We start from the raw sequence: 23,327 nt of genomic DNA on the forward strand, positions 1-23,327 counted from the left end.
CAACTCTTTTCTTAGATGCCAGCCATGATGCCACCAATGATGCCTGGAATGATGATGCCACCTCGTCTGCCAGCTGCATCAATCCAGCCTACAGGACCGGTAAACTACCCTGAATATCACACTAATCTAGCAGTGCAGGTTAAATATAGACCCTCACATGCTGTCAGCAGAGTCAAAATAACCCTAATGAGCAGACTGCAAAGTGGGGAAATGGACCAATTTAGGATCAGCACCAATCCCCATAACACTTGTCCATGTGATTTGAGTGATAGTAGCAGAACAGATCTGTTTAATCTGGAGTGTGGGGTATGTCTCCTTCCCCACATTAGCACACTTTGCGACTATTTATTTTAGGTTGAAATAGGGTTGGGTGATTGATAGGGATGCACCGAAATGAAATTTCTTGGATGAAAGTGAAAAAACCAAGGCCGAGAAGCGAAACACATTTAATATAAATGCACCTGATATGCACACATTTTTATATAGTCAATCAAATGAACTTAGATGATTAAAAATGCAACATATTTGTTTGTGTCCAAACCAGTGGTGTAGTCCTTGCTATACGCACGTATACTCAGTATGCTTACTTTTTTCCACGAGCTGTTTGGGTATTACCACCTCTGAGGATCAATAATTGCATATACCCTCGGTATACTCATTTATTTTTCTGATTAAAATTCCCAAATTTTTTGTGTATTATTTTAAATTCTTACTTAAAAATGTACATGTGTATAAATGTATATACATTTTTCATTGTTTACCCCAAAATGATCTGTTCCTTATGCGCCCTAAAATGCAAATCCTAAAATCGCCCCTGTACAACAGTATTTCACATTTGTCTTAATCGTGCCTACCGCTACAGGGAACGACACTATATATATAACACTAAAGGGAACACTAAATTTAGGGAACACTAAAATGTTTTTTTTATGAGGCAAAGACTACTTAAAAATCGCATAACAATATGCAATTTAAAAGGGAAACTACTAGTATATAATAGCGACAACAGAAGACCGAGTCCTAATAGTTTGGTTTAAAACAAGCATGCATGAATGTGGCAATCAAAATTAATGGCTGATTGATGTTTAAAGGAACCTATTAAATGTGAAGTAATAAGCAAAGAAAGTAAGTTAAAAAGCTGTCTTTCCATGTATGCACAGGCCCTATTGAGTTAACTTAAATAAAAGTTAACTAAATTGTTGTAACTATCTTGATTGACTCTTTTCAGTAATAAAATTGTTATATAAGCTACATACTGTATACATACAGCCAATTGTCAAGGCCAGCTTGTATACATATAATATGTATATAATATATAGCTAATGAATCAAAGAAACACTGACTTTCGTCGTTTCTTGGCCTACTTTTATTTAAAATTTGGGTCGAGTGTAATAGTACACCTTTTCTTTTTAGGACTACACCACTGGTCTAAACTGCAAAACCATATTTAAAACAATTTTAGTATTGGTTTTGCTTAAGTTGCACACCCGTTTGATTATGTATAAATATTATCATATCTATATATTTTTAAATATTATAATAGCTAAAGGCCTACATTGTGCTGACGATCAAAACAAAATGACTTGATATCATAGGCAATTGACATGAATGACACTCCTCATAGAGCGTGAGAAGCATATACAGTTCTTTATGATCGATGTAATTTGCAAATTGAAGACTTGCAGGTCAAGGAAACAGCATGGGAGAACGTTGCCACGAGCCTTAGTGTAGATGAAAAGTTAAAAGTATATTTATCCATACGCGCTACACCCTACGAGTGCATTTGAAAGATGCGCCAGTCTCCACTGGATTCTGTGTATGCTTCGCGGTCTGGATCATTTCAAGCGTTCGCTTTATTTCCGCATAAAAATGATCTTTTTATTGCGGATCAAGTACAGTTACGATGAAGTGCAGTGGATCCAAACAGAACTAATAGACCAGGGGTGTACAAACTCGGTCCTGGAGGGCCGGTGTCCTGCTGAGTTTAGCTCCAACTTGCTTCAACACACCTGCCAGGAGGTTTCTAGCATAGTTAGAGTGAAGCGCTATGAATACTTTCCGGATGCACTGTATCTCCCACTAACACTTATCATTGATCGCATGATGCTAAGAAAATACTGCTGTTTTCACTTGGTGTAAATTCTGGTCTTCACCTGGTCTCTAAATGCTATTTGCATTCAGTGTAAATGGCATCTGTCCCTATTTGTGCTTGAAGTAAACAGCATCTACTTCTAAAAATGCGCTTTTTAGTGTAGATGGCATGTGTTGCTGTCTTTTGAACATGCCTCCTTGATTCAATTGTAAATAAGATCTGCTTTTATTTAATCAGCTATAATAAGCATCAAAGAGCCTGTCTTCAGTTAATCATATTAAATACTGATAGCATCGGTAATAACTAGCACCTGGCTTCGAGCTGTAGATGAAGAAGTCTGATCAGGTGCGTCCTGGGAACTGTCAGTCAAACTATACTGTTAGTCAGGATGTCATTTTCTTTTCCTGTAATTTGTGGCAAGGACACTGCTAATGAAGTTAGCGCCGGTATCTTTAGATCTACACACAGACTAATTTAATTCCAACAATTTTGACAGGGCTTTTATTATGGGTTGCACGAAAGTACATGCAAATCAGCATGTTTATTCTCTTGAAAGGTGTATGTTTTTGTATCAAAACCCTATTCTTTTTTCCATTTCAGCCTGGTGTGAGTCCAGTGGAGGCTGCAGGTAAGAAAAACAAATTGTATTGGGTTATAATCAGTTTGTTTATTTAGATTTTTTAAATGTAATCAGTGTTTTTGCTCTATTTCAGCTCCGGCTGCTCCTGGAACAACTGTAAGAAAAACAGCCAAACACATTATTGTTAATATTGCGTTGTTAGGATGGTGATTTAAATCAAATTCATGTCTGATCATTTTACAAGCCAAATCTAGTGCTGTTAAAGGGATAGTTCACCCAAAAATGTCCATATTATTCTTATTCTATATATTTGGAAAAACAAATATAATGGAAGTTAATGGATCTATCCCTTTTAAAGCATTAAAAGCAGAATACTTTTACATGAGAGTATTATTTATTTCTTACTAGAGCACCACATCAACCGAGTCTTCACCTGATGAACAGCCAAAAAAGGCAAGTTTTTATATATGAGATATTAGTATTGTGTTTAAAGCTTGTGAGACTTGTGATATTTGGATAATAAGAACCGGAATCACATCTGTGGTGACTTATTTTTCCAGGAGTTTTAATGGAAATGTCACATACAAATTAATATTGTCTTTATATACCTTATTGTTTCCCTATCTCCTGCTTATTTATTTACCATGAAACACACATTATAAAGGTTGCTCTTTTCCATCCAAATTCCATGAGACTTTATAAAGACACAAAAACAGCAGTTCCTTTTGACTCGTCATTAGGGGTGTGACGAGATCTCGTGAGACCAAATCACGACAAGATTTCTCATTGAGGACAAAGGTTGTCTCGTGAGTTATGATGTTATGATGGAGCGTGAGGGTGATTTTAGCACTGAAGTTTGGAGGCAAAAATATAATTTTTTTAACTAAACAGAATTAATGATGGGCGAAAAATCTGCAGAATTCTGCGCACGCAGATTCCGTGTGGGCCTACCAATAGCTCAGAGTTTGTCCAGTCAGTTTATAACTAAATATTTTGCAGTGTTTTCATGTCCTTTATGGCATAATTCATTCAAATAAAAGGAAAGTTTATTGAAAAAGGAGCCTAAATAATTGAATAAAAATATATTTTCTATTCATATATTTGCAAATATTTTGCCATTACATACAGAATTATTACCCCCCCTTTTGAATTTTAATTTTTTTTTTTTATATTTCCCAAATTATGTTTAACAGAGCAAGGAAATTTTCACAGTATGTCTGATAATATTTTTTCTTCTGGAGAAAGTCTTATTTGTTTTATTTCGGCTAGAATAAAAGCAGTTTTTAAAACCATTTTAAGGTCAAAATTATTAGCCTCTTTAAGCTATTTTTTTCGATAGTCTACAGAACAAACCATCATTATATAATAACTTGCCTAATTACCCTAACCTGCCTAGTTAACCTAATTAACCTAGTTAAGCCTTTAAATGTTAAATGTTTTATAACCTTGATAAAAGTGTCTTGATAAATATCTAGTCAATTATTATTTATCATCATGGCAAAGATAAAATAAATCAGTTATTAGAAATGAGTTATTAAAACTATTATGTTTAGAAATGTGTTGAAAAAAAACTTCTCTCCTTTAAACAGAAATTCAAGAAAAAATAAACGAGGCTAATAATTTAGGGGGGCTAATAATTCTGACATCAACTGTATATATAATATTTATATATAAACACTATTTTCCATTAATATATTAGTAAAATGTTTTGCAGTATTTGCATGCTCTTTACGGCGTAGAATTTATTAAAATTGAAGTAAAATAACAAAATAAATAAGTTGATTAACAAAAAAGCACCTAGTTTAGCATTTTGCGAATTCTTTATTGTTTTTAAATTGAATAAAAGACTATTATTTCATCCATATATTTCATCATTGAGGATTTGAAAAAATAGTATAAAAATCTTGTCTCATTGTCATGAACCCAATCTCGTGTGTCATCTCTTGGAGTAAGCGTTTCATCACACCCCAACTATTGAGCTGTTAAATAGCAGTTCAGTGAGCAAATTCAATGAGTTGTCAGTTTAGAGACCATTTTTTTTGATTGGCTACATTATCTAATTGATTAAGGGGATTAGATTTGATAAGAAAGCTTTCCTTTAACTTTGACATTTATGTTTTTGTAACACTCTAAAACCCTTGTGTCTTTATTGACATCGGGAGGACTTCAGTTATTATAATTCTGGTGAAAAGAGCAGCCAGCACATAATCTTGTGGTTTTGGGATATTGATGGTTGTGTAGTAAATCTGTTGAAATATTTAGGGATGTGAAATTTAGAGATTTATCAATTTTAATTAGTAACTATTTCTTTTTTATTTAAATGACAGATATTCTTTAAATAAAAATGGTGTTTTGTCAAAAATAATCAATCTATCCTAAAGGATATCCTTTAATGAGAAGTAAAAGCACAGTTTTATTAGCAATTCCCATTCCTGCAGAAAGAGAATGAAGAAATACATAAATGAACGAACAAACATGGATAAGGTTAGCCAGCTGTTATGGTTGGTTTTTTATGTACAACATAACTAGTAATTGCAGAATGCAGCTGATGAAATGACTGACGATGGCTAGCCGCTAATGATGTATTAATAAGAGACATGTTCATAATATCTCCTACAGAAGTCAGTGTGGACCGAGCACAAATCTCTGGATGGAAAAATCTACTACTACAACACAGAGACCAAACAATCCACCTGGGAGAAACCAGATGAACTCAAATCACCCGCAGAGGTAAAAACAGGTCAACCCCTCATCATTACTTACAGTCATATTCTTTCATCTGCCAGTTACTGTTCATTCAGGAGGTCACGAGCTTTCATATTGTGCTTTATTTTAGATTTTTCATAAAACCTCCTGATTTACATAGTGCTACTAGAACTACTAAAATAATTGTAGTTAATCGGTGGTAAGGATTTTAGAATTGAGGCTTGTTCATTCTCATTTCCAGAAGTTTCATTCACACCAATTGCCAAGTGGATATTCTCAACGGAGAGAGCTGATAGATTATTAATTAACATTTTAGAGTATTAGGGCCAGAGTTATTCACAGCTTGCCCCTTTTTTGGCATAAAAACCTATTAAGACACACATTTTGAAATCTATGAAAAGGTTTGTACAAAGGGATTTTTGCAGATAACCTTCATATTCATTGGAAGGAGTTCCCAATATGCACAATTTATTGAAGAAATTAAATTAATCATATAAAGTGCTTGACTAATGGTTTTGTTTTTAGACTTTTTAACATTTATTTGAACAATTTTAGCATAAAAGAGAATAAACACACAATTTCAATGGGTGAGGGACAAAATACCACGAATAAATTGTAAATATTTTAAAATAGGCACTATTTTAAAAAATAAACTGCATAGTTGCAATCTAAACAACCATGTTCTCGACCAAAAAAAAACCCTGAAAAGTACATTTTGTTTTCTAACAAACAATTTAACAATATTTGTTACACTGTAGCGTCTCTGCTTGTTACTGGCTGTATGTGGGCGGAGTGAACACAGTGATACACAGTGAAGGGTGAAGAGGCCTTTGTGTGATGTTACTGGCAAAATATCGCACGGCCATCAGCCAATCAGATTCAAGAACCAGACAGAACTGTTGTATATATATATTTTTATATATATATATTTTTTATGTATGTATATGTATATATATATATATATATATATATATATATTTACTTTTTCTGACAGGGTATTCGAGTGTCAGAATGTTGTGGAACTGCTGTACAGGAGTAATGATTATGGATTTTAGATCGCGAAATTTAGCAGTTTTTATTTTAGTGTTTTTTTAAAGCATAACGGTAAAACAAGAACGCCGTTATGAATATATTAAAGCAGGGGTGTCTAAACTCGGTCCTGGAGGGCTGTTGTCCTGGAGAGTTTATCTCCAACTTGCTTCAACACACCTGCCAGGAAGTTTCTAGTATATCTAGTAAGAGGTTGATTAGCTGGTTTAAAACGAGGGGTAGGGATAAGGGGAAGGGCTAGGGGGTAAAATTGGTATTGGGCCGATGTCTTTTAGGCGAAAAGTCGACTACTGTACTGTACTGTAAGTACTACTAGAGCTTTGTTCGACCGAAAGTGCAATTTAAAAGCTTAACAAGTTTAATTAGGTTAATTAGCCTAACTAGGCAAGTTAGGTTAATTAGGCAGCTCTTTGGATAAGTGGATTATTCTGTAGGGGGCTAATATATTGTTTATTAAATCAAGTTAAAAACGTATATAGTCTGACTTTGAGGCCTATTGAGAGCTATTATCTGTTTTTATTTTAATGGTCTTATTGTCTGTTTTTTTACGATTGAGTGTCTGTCTAATAACCTTTGCTCATTGTCTTATGGACAGCACTTAGTTAAGCACTTATTGTTAAAAAAAAAATCTAAATAGTCTTTTTTTATGTAAATACTGCTTTTAGTCCTGCCATGTAAAAGCAATTATACTTTCTCTAGAAGATGAATACAATATGAGGTACTGTAAACATTCTCTTCCTTTGTTTTTTGCACTTGGGAAATATTTGAAAAATAATATTTAATAATACTATTAAAATTTGACCTTCAGCTGTTTGATATCTTTACAAATTTTGCATTTGATGGTTGTGATATTTGCTGGTGTGAGATTTTATGCAGCAAGCTGTGCCTGTGTCAGTAGATTATCTGCTTGTAATTATCATCAGCTCTGCTTGTTTGTGACTCTACACTAATTTGTGCTGCTCTTGTTAGATTGTGTTGGTCATTATGGAAATAAGCCGGCTTCATCAGTCTTCTTAAAGGAATAGTTCACCCAAAAATGAACATTTGCTCGGCCTAAAGTGGTTTCAAATCTTTGAGTTTTTTTCTTTTGATCTAGGAGATACTTTTACGAGAGCTGAAAACCTGTAACCACTGACTTCAATCATACACTGTAAAAAATAAATCCGTAAAATTTACGGTTAAAAACCAGCAGCTGTGGTTGCCAGTATTTTACTGTTAAAAATACGGTACAAACTATAAAAGTAATTTCTAATTTTTACAGTAAACTACCGTATTTCATTCATTTATAGATGTAATATGTCTTTATTTTGAATTACCAACATCTACTCATCTTTTGTTTCACAGTTAACACGTTAGCACAGCCATATGCAGGTGGTGATGAGAAAGTTACATAATAAACCAATGCTCATCACAAACAACTTTACCCACTTGCAGAAAAGTGTATCAGTGTATAGAGGGTGCTCAGTGTCATTCACACAGTTACTAAATACCAGTACGGTAACACACATAAAATTAAAGTCATGAAATAAACATTGTTTATCAACATTAGATGTAACATAAATCTCTAATGTACATAACTGATGGGGAAACAACTCAAAAGATCCATAGTAATGTCAACAAAAAGCATAAAAAGTTATGTGCCATGCAGGGAATTCTGGGAAAGTCAATTTATGGTTATTCGCCGTTAAATATTAAAGAAACATACCATTAACCAGGTTATGGATTTTTACTGTAACATTTTTACAGTTTTTTTTTTACTATTGAAATCACCGCCATTTTTTACAGTGTAGGAAAACAAATACTATGGAAGACAATGGTTACAGGTTTTCAGCTTCATTTACAATATCTTTTTGTGTTTAAAAGAAATGAGAAAGACAGAAATGTTTTGCCCAAGAGTAGGCAGAGTAAATTTTACAGACTCAAATTTATTTGAGTCTGGAAAAAATATATAGATTATTTAGCTTCTAACTGTATTTCCGAGTGATCATTTTACTGGACAACCTTTGTCTTTATTTTGTGTGTGTACTACAAGGATTTTGTCAGATGAATGACAATGTTCTCATTTGTTTTGAATGTTTGTGCTTATTTTGTAGCAAATGTTGTCGAAATGCCCATGGAAAGAGTATAAGTCAGACACCGGAAAGCCCTATTACTATAACTCACAGACCAAAGAGTCTCGCTGGACTAAACCCAAAGAACTGGAAGACCTGGAAGGTCAGTAGGCAAAATTAATATAACGTTGTTTTCTCTTAAATTAAGAATTAAAAATTGTTTAACTTTTTTTTTTTTTCTCTTTTTCTTCAGCTATGATAAAGGCAGAGGAAAATGGGTGAGTTTCTGCTTTTACTAAACTATAAAAACTTAGTTCACCCAAAAATGTTACATATTATGGCAGAACTAGTTTAGCCTAATGTTCATCTAAAACCATTTTGTTTATCTTTAAAAAAACATACAAATAATCTTATTTAAAGAAATCTTTATTTAAAATCCTTCCTTCATTTTTGGTTAAATAAAAATCAATACAGATATCTGAATTTAATCGATTATAGTAATTTGTTATAGGGCTGGGTGATACAGCAAAAAACAAATCACAATATCATGTTTTATATCATTTGGTATCGAAAATTATTGAATTTTTTTTAGCAATCCATTTAAGAATATTAGGATTTTTTAATTTAAACACTTAATTTACCAGCATTACTAAGGCAAATAGTTTTAATAGTCAAAAACAAAAACATTTAAACAATATCTGATCTCTTTATAATAAAATACACATAAGTGTCAATGAGACTTTTAAACTTCATCAATAAAATGTTACAAAGTGTGCGCAATGGTAAAGTATAAACACTGAACAAATGAAGCAAATCGAAGCAAATGTTAAGGTGTGAATAATAATGATACAGTAAACCCCAAACTCTGTCAACAAAACAAATTATGACTATCAAATCTGAGCGTACACATAAAGGAACTAACCATCATTATTCAAATACATACTGCAAAATTACAAAAATGTCAAGTTGAATGACTACATTACTCCCTATGCGAAATAATCTTTCAGATGGGGAGCTAGTGGCTGGGATGCACAAGAAAAGAAAACAAAAGCCACTCTAGCAAAATCCTTACATCAATATTTATTTACAGTCTCCTCAATGCTGCTAGTCACTGCACTCATTTTCACGAGTGTTGTTATTCTGACGCAACTCAAAATGCGCAAGTGAAAAGGATAAGCATGTGGTTTCCTTCATTTTCAATGCGCTCTGCGCTCGTGCTTCCCTGCCATCTTTCTCTAACTAGGCGAACATCAACCGTTTTTTCAGAGGATGACAAACAGACAAACCATTGCTGCAGCTCTGATACAAGTTTATGGAGAAAAGCAAAAACCGCTGTGTTTGTCTGAGGTAATGAGTCTACCGTTACTGAAATGTGTATATTTCATACAAAGTCTAAAGCAGATACAAAGTCTAAAGCAGATACTCACGGTATTCTGGAAGGCTGAGATGTTTTTCAACTAGGGGCGCCTGGAAAATTCGAGTGACTTTCATACCATGTGCGCGTCACTCCCTATTTCGCAAGTCGTGCACCTCCATTGGAAATTACAAACTTGCACCCTAAGCTTATACTCCTCCCAAAGTGTGCATTCAGCAGCCACATTTTAATAAAACTATAGTGCTTCATAGTGAAACTTCATTCCAAACTTTTTATCGGAGCAGTAGCCTAAATACATTTTAACATTAAAAATTCTTTTACATCAGCTGTATTTACAAATTTAGCCTATGAATAGCCTAATAATAAACTATGCTTATTAAGAAATACTTAAAAACATTATTTTTACATTGAAAGATGCTCCAAAACTGTATTAAAAACTACAGTTAACTCCCAAAACACCATTAACTCATTTATGTGAATGCGTTAATGTGTTTTTATAAAAAAAACATACGAAAAGTACAGATAAGAGAACCGTTAAAGTACCGAACTGATAAGTGGTATCGATAAAAGTAGTAATACCGTTAAAACCTTAACGATACCCATCCCTAGTCACAGTCACAGAAAAGTCTGGAAATCTGATATTTTGGCTTCGAATAAGGCAGTCTACTCTCTTTTTGAATCCATCTGTGATCATTTTGAGCTAATCTCTGAGTGTCTGTTCTAGGACGGCTGATGTTGTGGCTCCTGGCACCACCCCCGCTCTTACAGCTCAGAGCGAGTCTTCTGTTACTGTGGCGCCGGTTGCTGAGACAGAGGCTACCATGGTGACTGGCACCATCGAGGAACAGCCTTCTCACGTGCCTGCGCAGGCTGTTGAGGTCAGCAGTGATGTCGCTGTGAACTCCACTGAGGAAACGCCCAGCGTGGAGACCCAGCCTAGGTGATGAATGCACATACATTTGAGACCAAGTAATGCACTTTACAACTTAGGAATATTCTGAATCGTTCCATATTAAGCTACATATGATTGATTGTTTATTGAAATGAGGAGGATGTTATTTTCTGATTAAACCTTATTTGTGACACTGTTTCTGAAGACACTTAAAGGGATAGTTCACCTCTAAACATTCATGAGACTTTAATGATGGTGGAAGTTTCATTTTTGGTTGAATTATCCCTTTAAGTTAGATTCACAAGCTTATGCATTCAATACCATATGTGTTTTTAGTTGAAAACTTTCCAAATAAAACCATTGTTGCATATCAAAATGAATTTATGTAGAGCAAAGGGGGATAAATAAGGAACTAAGCCCACTGAATGATTGTTTACACACGACTTATGAGTTTTAAGTAATCAAGGTAATCCAGACGTCACTACAGTAAACCTATTTCCACTGCATTGGCCACAGCGCCACCCAATTGTTATCATTATATAGTTTAGCATAGATTTACTGCTATTATGGCCAGTGAAGTTATGTAGAGATTGTTAAATAGTGTTATTGTTTTATACAAATATTTCAATATCTAACCATTTGAGTGCAACCCTACTACAAACCATGCAGAATATGTCATTTTCTGACGTGTCTGCATGAATCAAGAAAGTAGGTGAAGAATTAATGCTGGGCTGATAAATGATATATCGAATCGCGATAAAATTTGTGTCAATAACAATGAAGAGCTCTGGACTTTTATACTCTATATAAGAGCCAATCACACAGCAGACGTACCGAATTTTTGGCTGCTGAAAATATGTTATCCTGTTTAGGCCCAATCCCAATTCTATTTTTGTACCCCTACCCTTGGCCCTTGAAATTGAGTGTGAAGGGGAAGAGCCTCAAAATTAACCCCTAAGAATTGGGACAGCACTACAGCACCTGCGCACGTCATCATATGTCATCGTGATCTCTTGCTTCATATAAGATCTGACGATCGCGACTACTGTAGTTATTCCAGTTGTTTTTTTTTTTGTTTTTATCTTCAGGAAATCACTGAAGGCATATATCATGTTATCATAACAATATAATGTGGCAATAAGATCGTAACTGTATTGTGCATTTACACCATGGCCATATTCATCCAAACACACGGAAACAACATTAACATTTTGCCAGACACTAAAAAGCCCATTCCCAGCCACTAGACTTTTCTGACTGGGGATTCGAGTGACAGAATGTTGTGGAACTGCTATACAAGAGTTATTATTATGGTTTATAGATAGCGAAATATTAAATAGATATTGCCAAGTATGAAAACTGCCCAACGCATCACAGCGACCACACTGCCAGTCATAGAGGACATCCAGAAAAAACACTGTCTGCGCAGAGCACGCAGTATTCTTAAGGACTCCTCTCACCCTGCTCACAGACTGTTTTTTCTCCTGCCTTCCGGCAGGCGCTTCAGGCTCCCCCGGACAAAAACCAGCAGACTGAGGAACAGCTTTTTCCCCAGAGCTGTCTCCCTTTTGAACTCTGCACCCCACTGACTTTTTTGCCCCCCAATACACCCCCCCACACTCTCCTAATTTATACTCCTCACAATCACTGCACTATTTAACATTTGCACATTTAAATTGCACATATTCATTGCACTACATTGTTCTGATTCACTTATTTGAACTGTACATGCCCACTGTGCATGTACTTTTGTAATTGACCCTATGCTAAGCCACACCCAAGAACCGCCACCCACCAATCGTGGCTTAGCAACTGTAGCTACGCGCAGGGGTTCTGTTAAGCTTTCGAGCTTTCGCCAAGGCGTTGTGCTTATGGATTGTGCAAATCTGACACCCAGTATCCTTGAGTTAGGACAGGATGGTGGAATTTTTTCACTTTTCAAAACCAAAAACCCAAGAGGAGAAACGCCAGCGTTGATCAAGCTGTGTGAGGGGCACTAAAGGAGCGGAGTTAAGTTGGATGTATGAGGCGGCTAGGCTAAGCTAGCTTCAATTTTGATTGAATTATTCTTTAATTGGTTGCCTATTAAGTCGTGAATATACCCCTGTAATGCATACTACAGTCCTTTTTGTCTGGCTTTCTCGGATATCTCACCTGTTCGCCAAAAATTACTAATTATATCCCTGGAAATGACACCGGCGCATACACGTTGTAAAAGACGTGCCAGGCACGAAAGCTTGACAGGCATAGCAACAGTAACTAAAGAGGGCGGGGCTTAGTGAAGGGTCAATTATGTACACACCCACTGTGCGTATACATTTGTAATTATGTTTATCTATCTGCGCACTTCTGATTATTAATGGCAATCTGTAAATATATTCATTTATTGTAAATCTACATTCATAGCTAATAAAACCTGTATATAATGTTCATAGTACATCCATCTGTAAATATTACCATAGTTTTTCTATAACTGTACTTTATAACTTATACCTGTATCCTGCACTTGCTGCTATTGCACTGCTGGTTGGACCTAAACTCCATTTCGTTGCCTTGTACATGTGTAATGACAATAAAGTTTAATCTATACTAAAAACTATAGCAGCTGTTTTTTAACTGAACTTAATGTATTTTTGATGGTCACACTATTTGGGGGGCCGGAACAAATTTCCTCGGGCGCCGCCAATTAAATAGCCCTGCTCTAGGGACATGAGAGACTTACTTTACATCTATTAAAAATGTCCATAATATGTTCCCTTTAATTTCTAGTTATAATATTAGTAATATTTGTATTGATGTAAACAGCAGATCATTGAATGTATTCAAACATCTTTCACTTTTCCTAATCTAATCATATCCCACTGGATGAAATGCTTGAATATTTGCTGCTGAAAATTGCCTCGCTAAGTCACATGAAGCTTTTAGAAATGTTTTGTGGCATAAAAGACCAAATGCTAATTTCCATTTTAAAAGATAATTGTGTTGTGGGTATTCATTCCTTGATTCGTTTCTATTGCAGTAACGACGTTTCAAAGGAGGAGAGACCTGAGCTGGTGAAGAAAGTTTACAAGTGGAATACAAAAGAGGAGGCGAAGCAGGCCTTTAAAGAACTCCTGAAAGAAAAGGTATTTTTTCTTTCTTTCTTCTCTCCCCTGTGAAGTGAGGAGGGAGGTGTTGATATTCCGGCTGGGTCTTTCTAAATTTAGTGTGTTTTAATTTGGCACACAAAGTGCTCCTGTGAGAGCCACGGCTGTTTAATTGCTGTGAGTGTGATTAGACTGGAGTGAGTGAAACAGAAGACTGTGGAATCGCACGCTTCACAGACCCCTGACGGCCTTCCAGAAAGACACGCTCATTACGGATAAAGAACTTTCTGATTCATGATGTCAACCTGGAAATTTACCTCTGCGAGCCTTTTTTCTCACCCTTTTCTTTTTTCATTCTTCTGCTTTTCTCTTCTCTCTGTGGATCTACATTTATAACCTATAATACGTTTTTATTATCAACAATAGTTATTTATTAATTCTATTAGACATCTCACCTTTCATTTGAATACATACAGCCATTAACATACTCAAGACGTTTAATTGTTCTTTATGGCCCGTTTCCATTGAGTGGTACGGTTCAGTTTGGTACGCTTTTTTTGGCCATTTCCATTGTCGAAAGGCGTACCGAACCGTTCCACTTTTCGGCACCCTTTCTATAGGGTACCAAAACACGAGAAAGGGTACCAAAACACGAGAAGGGTACCAAAACACGAGAAAGGGTACCAAAACGCAGACCTAGACGCGCAGCTGAACGCTATTGGTTTACAGAGATACGTCATTCGCTTACGCAACAAGCCAGAATGAAAACAAAAAACCCGCCATGTTCAAAATACACAGCCGAGAGATTACAGCGGAATTACATATACATATAATAAAGAGCCATGGTTGACCCGGGCTCAAACAAACTTTGTCGTCATCTTGAGGAACAGCCAAAAAGAAGAGCAGATTTACCCTGTGCCCCTTAGTTTTTTACGAGCCAGTCTGAAGCGCGAGCGGTTTCGCTTTCTTGCTTGCGCTGGCCGCACTTCTATATCTGAAATAACAAACTTCTTGAGCTGATGATAATGATGATAATAACGTGTTAATAACGTGCGCTTGATTATTGACGTGCTTTTGAAACCCGATCCTGTCAGACACTGACAAACGCGAGAGAGACCCGCGAAAAAACAAAGGAGAAGCCGGAAAAAAAGGAGCACATTATTTTTTCAGCAAACATGAACAAACTGCCATGTTTAACTATTATTATTATCACCTTTTGGACTATTATGAACTCAGAATGAAGGAATTACTGTCTAACAGAGGCTACATGTGCTGCTGAAGATTACTGACACGGACGAGAGGTTTACACTGACTGTGGGCTATATTTTGTGTTGTTTTGAACCTAAATAAGGACTAAATGTCTGCTTAGTGTAGTTCTTCTGTAGTTACTAATATATCGGAGACTGTAAGGGGCTGTATGTGTTCATATATGTTGCATTTATTTATTTATTTTATATAATAACAGGCGTTACAGTAGGCTATTTCGCACTGTCAGTGATCTGCAGTTATAATCAACTCATGTTTATAGAAAAGTTAGTAATAAACATTCATACAGAAGTATTTATGTGTGTAAAGTATCTGTTTTGTGAGAAGTGCTTCTCATATGATATGTAAGTGACCCGTACAGCTTTATTGTAGACATTTCCTTGAGCGAAAATGACATCGACTGAAACTTTCTGTCATACACCACAGCCACCAAAAGGGTACCCTTGGTAGTGGAAACGCAAGCCTGATTAAGGTGACCCTTACCGACCCGAACCGTACCAAACTGTACCAGTCAGTGGAAACAAGCCATTAGAAAATCTAAATTAAGCTATTCTGCTCTGGCAATGGAACTACTTTTGGGCTGAATGATTTTTTTGAAGGGGCCTTTGTTATTAGAGTCGAGTTGACGGCAACATGCCAGAATTTGCATTATATTTGCAGGAAACATGTATTTACATGCTGTTTGACAGCACATAACACACTGCACAAACAATCCAACATTACCTGTGACTAATTTTAGTGCAAAACAATTGCATGTAACACTGTTCATTATGTTGATAGTGCAACATTAGCATGGGCTAGTTTTAGTGTCAGTTAAATGCAGTCAACACATTGATCATTGCACGTTCTACTAAGAATGTAATAACAGTTCAATACAAAGACAATAAAAGTACATTGACAAATATTATTAGTGCAATAGTCTCAGCACATAAAACACAGATTCATGGTAGATTTTTTCAAAACAACATAACACATGATAGACAACTGCTATGAGCTCTTACTGATCAGACGCATATTTTACCGAAATGCAAGCCAAAATGCTACTCAATGTTAATCAAGCTGGCCTTTTTTGCTGTTACTGGCCCGTTTTGGTTGTCAGATGTCATTTCAAAGCACATCTTCACCGCGTTCACCTGGGCTGAAATCTACACATGCTACAAAGTTCGCGTTTCCCTTTTTTTCATGTTCTGCAGTTCACATAATATGTCTGCGCTTTGCAGAGGACATCAGCAATCACATTACTTTTCCAGTGTTGCGTAACGCGTTTGGCTCCTGGGTGTTTGTATGGAGCGATGTTACTGGCTGACACCTTTTTGTCAATTTAAACTTCAGTTTATGTGAATCATTGACTCTGACATATGAAAAATAGCGTTTAAATTAACAGTAAACCTACTTAGGCTGCTGAATTCACTTCACAATAGACACGAATTTGTGTCTTCTGTCTGCCCGGTGACTGTAGCTTTGTTGCTAAATGGCTAACATAGTTTTTATTGAGAGATAAGCTGTGCTTTATGTGCTTTAGGAAGGCTGAAAACAGCGTATATTTGTTCGGCGCCGTGTCTTGAGTCCACCAGATCATTTCAGAGGTGCACCCAGCTCTGAGAGTTCATCAACTTCTCAAGAAAATATACCTGGATGATGGAAGCTTTCAGCGGTGCTTCCGACTGAGCCGAGCCCAGTTTGATGAACTGTTGACCAGTGTTCGCAAGAGGATTTTTTCCCCTGGAACACCAACAGTCATAATCATGCCCCTACAGGAGCAAGCTCCTGATTGGTTAATGCAGCGCGGATGTCTACTAAAGTTCAGATTTTCCAACTTGAGCGATTTGTACGTAAAACGCTCAACTCGTGTTAATCGTGTCATTCGCTCCCTCATTCTCGCGAATAGTGCCGCAGGATCTCTATTTGCATCTTTGCATTGACTTAACATGGAAATCATTCGCGCTTGACGCTTCATCCACATCTGGTGTGAACGCGGCATTAGAGTGAAAACTGATTTTCATTCAAACTAATTAATGTAAATTACACACTTGAGTTATTGGGTAAAATATATTTATCACCCAGCCATATTTACAATACACTTTATTTTTCCCAATTGAAATATTTCATCCAACCCTGTGTTGAGCAGTGTTACAATTTCAGGTCTTGTCCTTTAGTAACGTATCTTTTCTCTCCTTCTTTGTGACTATAGGGCGTTTCTTCCAATGCATCATGGGAGCAGGCAATGAAGCTGATAATTAATGACCCTCGTTACAGGTAACCAATTACTGCACCGCATTATTGACATTTAGAAGCTTTTACATCTTGTGCCGTTAAACTTATTCCTGCGATTCTTCACTGACGTCTTATTCTCTGTGTGTGTGCAGTGCTCTGCCCAAGCTGAGTGAGAAGAAACAGGCGTTCAATGCTTATAAAGTGCAGACAGAAAAAGAGGAAAAGGAAGAAGCCAGAATAAAATACAAGGAGTCTAAAGAGACTTTCCAACGCTTCCTGGAGAACCACGAGAAGATGACGTCAACCACACGATACAAGTGAGTTTTTATACAAATCACATTATATACAGCAGGCTGAATAATGGACACTAAGATTTGGTAATGTTAAAGTCTCTTGTCACCACATGTATTTCATCCAAATACAATAAAACAAAAAAAGAAAGATATTAAGAATTAATTTGTTATTACTATATATAAATATTAAAGAGCCCCTATTGTGGGTTTTCGAAAATGACCTTCCATGTAGTGCGTAACACAGCTCGAAGTGAAGTGAAATTTCCCAGCTAAGGCTTAAATCTGAAAGTGCACAGTGTTTAAAACTATTGATTAATCTATAAAAGAGTCGACTCATAGTGCTTCAAATGAAACATCTTGATAACGAGTCTTTAGCTGTGCTGGCGTGATGTCGATACTGAACTTAAGCCCCGCCCATTTGTTGCGCTCACAAACCTGGTAAAATTGAAACCCCTGGCCCCGCCCGCAAACACTCTAGCAAGAAAAAAAGAACACTGTAGCAGATCTTTTTTTAAATGGCTGCCTCCTTGTTTTCTCTAGCTTGCAAATGATTTTTAATTGTGTTTTGTTACTTGTAACTGCTTGTACTATCAGGTTAACTCTTTATATTGTCATATCGCGTCTAAAGCCACGTTGAAAACGTGACGAATGGCGCTTTGTTTACGGATTTAAATGCATTTGTGAGCTCGGGATCTACTGCCGTTTGTCAATTTTCAAAATAGTTCAGCTTTTGCCACTGTGGATTAATACTGAATGTGTGTCACTGTTTTTACTTATGGCTAAGAATAGAGCAATATGCTGGTGTTTAACTGAGAAATAACAAAACGGGAGGGTGGCGGAAGATAGGTCTGAAATATGGGAGACTCCTGGGAAAAACAGGAGTGTTGGTAGGTATGCTCACACATACACTATGCACTTTGACTACTTCAATATTGTTGATAAGCCGTGGTGGGCATTTCTCTGAACGATGTTGACCAATTGCAAGAGACCGTCATCGGTCCAATCAGCGCAGATTAGCTTCGCGCAAAGGAGGGGTTTGGGAGCAAATGAATCACTGAACGAATCATATGAGAGTCGCTGGGATAATTAGGTAAAACTAAATGCATAATATAAGACAATGAAAATTATTTTTGACCTTGCATGCATATCAGCCTGTTGTTGGAGACCCCCAAAACCAAAATATGACCCTTTTTAATGCATAATAGGGGCTCTTTAAGAAATGGGTGAGTAGAAGATACCTCTTTCAAGTGTATTGACTTAATGACTTAAAGCGTAAAGTCTTAATGTGTCCTAATTAGTGCTGTCAAAATTAGCGCGTTAACGCATGCGATTAATTTGAAATATTTAACGTAATTTAAAAAATGTACACAATTAACGCAGTTAATTTAGTTCGTTTTTTTATTTCCTGTTGTGGCGACGTGTGTTTAACGTGCAAAGAAATATGGATAAGACCAAGGAAGGACTTTTAGAAGGAACGTTTCAGTATAAAATAATTACTGATGCATTACCAGGCTATCCAGCGTTTCCTTCAGAGTTTCATCTAATTTCGTATGTTTCATTTTTAATATTTCGACTTTTGTTTTAATGGAATTTGATACCACATGCCGAATGGAAAGAAAAACCTCAGAATTTCATGACTCGGTGGTCCTTTAAGGTTATCAAAAATCGCTGTTTACATTGTAGACTCTTAATTAGAGTATTTTCTTAATCATATTAAAATCGGAGTATTGGTGTCCATGTAAATGTACTCTAAAAATTGCAGAGGATGTCGCAAGCTGTCAAAGACAGCACATTGCTCGGCCATGATTCCATGAGCCCTCAAATGTTTCATTAGTTTGACGTGTTTCCTCCCTTAAACGCAACTTTTGTAAAGCGTCTGCTTCAGGTTGCGGTGTCAGAATCCTTGCTTGTACAATATAGCTATACTATCGAACGCTTAGTTTAAGCAAATTTGATGAACTCGATCGTACGTGTTGATGAATCTGAAGCGCGCGCGTTTCCTAGCAACAAGAACAAATGCCTAAACATCGCCGATGGTGTATCCCTCAAAGTTGTTTAGGACTAAATGTTTAGAGATGGTGTGACCAAAGTCCCTGTAAGAACTAGTTTTTGGTGTGACACAACGCGTACCTGTGGGTGCCTTTGATGTACAACTTGATCCTTCTTACGTCCTTGTCGTAGCACCAGTGGCACCAAAATTAGTCACTGAAATTCATATGCTGATTCTGCTTGTGAGAGACTGATCTCACTCTCAGGTCACTTCATTCGATATGAAAGGATAACGTTGTCCCCTGATAATGTCAACAGACTTTACTGTCTTAACTGGCTGAATATAAAGGAGGACTAAACAAAATTCTTTCTACTTTATAATTAATGTTCTCCACTCGCAGTAATACAACTTTTCAATGAGTGCAATTGTTTGTATTCATTACTTTATTAGTATAATTTTCCACATTTGCAACGCCTGCTTTTTGGCATTTTTCTGCAGTTCACTCAGAATCCAACATGGAAATCATTTTTGTTTGTTATTGGCATTGATTGTTTTGTAATTCAAATGGCATTTATATGACGTTGTTATTATTTCTGTAATAAATATGGCTTGAGGATCTTGATGGTTTATTGCAGGTATGTTGTTTACATGAAGAAATCTGTTTTACAAGTTAAACAAAAATTCTAATAAACAATCATATTTTGTATTTAAAATAGTTTTTTGTCTTGCGTTTACATTCATTTTACGTTCGAATAGCCCAAATTACAAGTTTCAGTCTTTTAAATGCGATTAATCGCGATTAATTGCAGAAAAAAAGTGTGATTAATTAGTAACAATTTTTAATCGATTGACAGCACTAGTCCTAATGTGTGACTTGAAGTGTATCTTAAAAAGAATACTAAAACCTTAACCCACAAATCCTCTATAGCAGTGTTTCCCAACCCTGTTCCTGAAGGCACACCAACAGTACACATTTTCAACCTCTCCCTAATCAAACACACCTGAATCAACTTATCATAACATCAGAAGAGACTCCAACACCTGAAGTTAATGGGTCAGAAAAGGGAGACATCCAAAATATGTACTGTTGGTGTGCCTCCAGGAACAGGGTTGGGAAACACTGCTCTATAGTTACGCATTACAACACCATACAAGCTACATTGCAATGCCCTGGTAACGATCCACATCATAATAAACGATCCACATGATTTCTATGCTAAAGCTCCATTCTGGTTTATTAAAAATCTATTATTAATATTACTATAAGCCAGGTTAATGATTTATTTTTTGTTTTTTTACTTGTTGTCTTTATCTGTCATTGATTCAGAGCAGGTGAACTTTACTCCCCTACTTACTTGGATGATTAAAATCACATTAGTGTTGCCATGGTTACATTTGGTGATGTCACTAAGTCAAATGATGCTATTGGTGTAGGTCTCACCTGTAATCAGGCTTTAAATAGCAGTGTTGTTTTTCGTGAGTTCCTGTCTCGCTGTGTCTTAAGGACTGGAAGATGCTCTGTGTTATTAATTAGCAGACATTTGATGTTAATAACCTGTAATATCACTGCCACCTCCTGACTAACTGTTGAACTACGGCTATGTTTGGGCTTTAAGGTATGCTTAAAGGATTAGTTCAGATTTCCTGATAATTTATTCACCCCCTTGACACTTAAGATTCAAGGTGTTTCTTCAGTGAACATGAAATGCATGCAGGATTTTTCTCTATGTGGTGTCATTTATGTTTATTGAAGAATGAGGCACCACCAACGTGTAACCACTGCCAGGCCTCTCATCGTAAAACATATTTTATAAAATTTTAAAGACTACCAGGCAAGATTTTTATATTGAGAGCACAGTTTATACTGATGCTTAAAAAAACTTGTCCCCATGAAGCTATTTATCCTATAAGTGAATAATCACATTAAATGTAGGACTGCAACTAACGATTATTTTAATAACCGATTAATAATCTGTTGATTATTTTTTCAATTAATCGATGAATCTGATTTTTTTAAAAAAGGAAAGCATTTATTTCCCACCTTTTATTCAAAAACAGAGCTAAAATCTTTATAAAGTGTACAAACATGTTGTCCTTGAACATCCTTGAGCTGTTATAATAATAATAATAATAATAATAATAGTTTTTTTTTAAAAAAAAGTAACGAAATAGTTTTGTCCTGTTTTCAATCCAAAAATCTTAAATCAAGATGCATACTAGACACATGAAATGTCTTGTTTTCTAAAAAAATAAATAAATAAAAACAAAATTAAAGAGCCCCCATTGTGGGTTTTTGAAAATGACCTTCCATGTAGTGTGTAACACAGCTCTAAGTGAAGTAAAATACCCAGCTAAGGCTTAAATCTGAAAGTGGACCATTTTAAAAACTATTGATTCATCTTTAAAAGAGTCAATTCATAGTGGTTAGAATGAATCGTCTTCAAAACGAGTCTTTAGCCGTTTCGGCATGACGTGGCTACGAAACATAAGCCCCGCCCAATGGTTGCGCATGCAAACCCGGGGAAATTTAAACCTGCGGCCCCGCCCACTAACACAGCAGCAAATACAGATCCTAAAGTCATCATGAGTCATGAAGACGCTGTGCTTACCTGGATATTATTGGCCAGCTGGGAGAAGAATAGATATTACTTTATTGTTACTTTCACTACGTGTATCTGTTATGAATACAACACATCTGCGAATTATATTTGAGTGGATTGTTAGACTTTCATAGACTTTCCTGTCTGTTTTACAAACTCTAAATGTATTGTTTTATTAGTACTTGTGTGTATTTACGTGTCTAAAACATAAAATAAGCATTGGGTGGTGAAAAACATTGCATAACTGTGATAACATGGCTCAGCACCAGCCAACGCACCAGAGCTCAGTTTAAATTTTTCACCTGATGCTCGTCTAGCTGGATAACAAGTAAACACCAACACCAGGGACATTACCTTCCTCACTTCAAAACTGAACAAAAGTCGGATTCTGTAGCGATTTACCATGCTGTTGCTCCCTTCCTCGCCATGTATCTTTCTTCTAACGTTACCTCCGCAAATTTTTTGCTCTGTCCTGTCTATGAGGCGCTGAAACTCTCTGTAGGCATCACTGCGCGAGAGACGCAGAGTGCGTTTACTCCGATCCGCGCTCAACTAAAATAATAATCAAACGTCTCCGCATTGCGCGACACGACGAATCGATTATGAAATTTGTTGTCAATGCTTTTAGTTATCGATTTTAATCTATTCGTTGTTGCAGCCCTAATTTAATGTAAGATTTATTTCTTAATTTATTATTGAATTGTAAAGCTGTTATTATCACATAGTATGTTTTTATTAGTGCTCTCTAACGATTAAATGAGATTAATCGCATCCAAAATAAACGTTTGTATTTACATTGTGTACTTGCTGTGTATAAATGTTGTGTATATATATATAAATAAGAAATATCAAAACCAAAATATTTACAAATTACTAGATATAATTATACATTATCAGATATAAATGTTTAATTTATAAATATAAATAAACATATGGTTTCCGCTACATTAATTCTTTCATGGTGGGGACATTACAGCTTCTCTTTCAGTCATGGCTGTTTTTTATTTTTGAAGGGTTATAATCAAAGGTTATAATTGCAGCAAAACGTATTAAAAGTGAATTATAATAGAGCAAACATTTCTGTAATCGTAGTAGTGCTGTGCGTTAATTGTTTAACCCTTTGACGTGCTGA

General features: G+C 36.0%; 1 protein-coding gene across 1 annotated transcript in view; it reads left to right on the forward strand.

The window, feature by feature from the left end:
- The window catches only part of prpf40a (PRP40 pre-mRNA processing factor 40 homolog A), a 53,548-nt gene that overhangs the window by 7,561 nt on the left and 22,660 nt on the right, over positions 1 to 23,327 (forward strand). The window contains exons 3-13 of the mRNA XM_056464692.1: positions 16 to 99; positions 2,693 to 2,720; positions 2,806 to 2,828; positions 3,081 to 3,125; positions 5,292 to 5,402; positions 8,522 to 8,642; positions 8,733 to 8,757; positions 10,579 to 10,794; positions 13,766 to 13,871; positions 17,290 to 17,354; positions 17,465 to 17,629. Coding sequence (XP_056320667.1) covers positions 16 to 99; positions 2,693 to 2,720; positions 2,806 to 2,828; positions 3,081 to 3,125; positions 5,292 to 5,402; positions 8,522 to 8,642; positions 8,733 to 8,757; positions 10,579 to 10,794; positions 13,766 to 13,871; positions 17,290 to 17,354; positions 17,465 to 17,629 — 989 coding nt within the window. The remainder of the gene's footprint in view (positions 1 to 15; positions 100 to 2,692; positions 2,721 to 2,805; positions 2,829 to 3,080; positions 3,126 to 5,291; positions 5,403 to 8,521; positions 8,643 to 8,732; positions 8,758 to 10,578; positions 10,795 to 13,765; positions 13,872 to 17,289; positions 17,355 to 17,464; positions 17,630 to 23,327) is intronic.

The sequence above is a fragment of the Danio aesculapii genome, chromosome 9 (assembly GCF_903798145.1).
Source record: "Danio aesculapii chromosome 9, fDanAes4.1, whole genome shotgun sequence".
Lineage (NCBI taxonomy): Eukaryota > Metazoa > Chordata > Actinopteri > Cypriniformes > Danionidae > Danio > Danio aesculapii.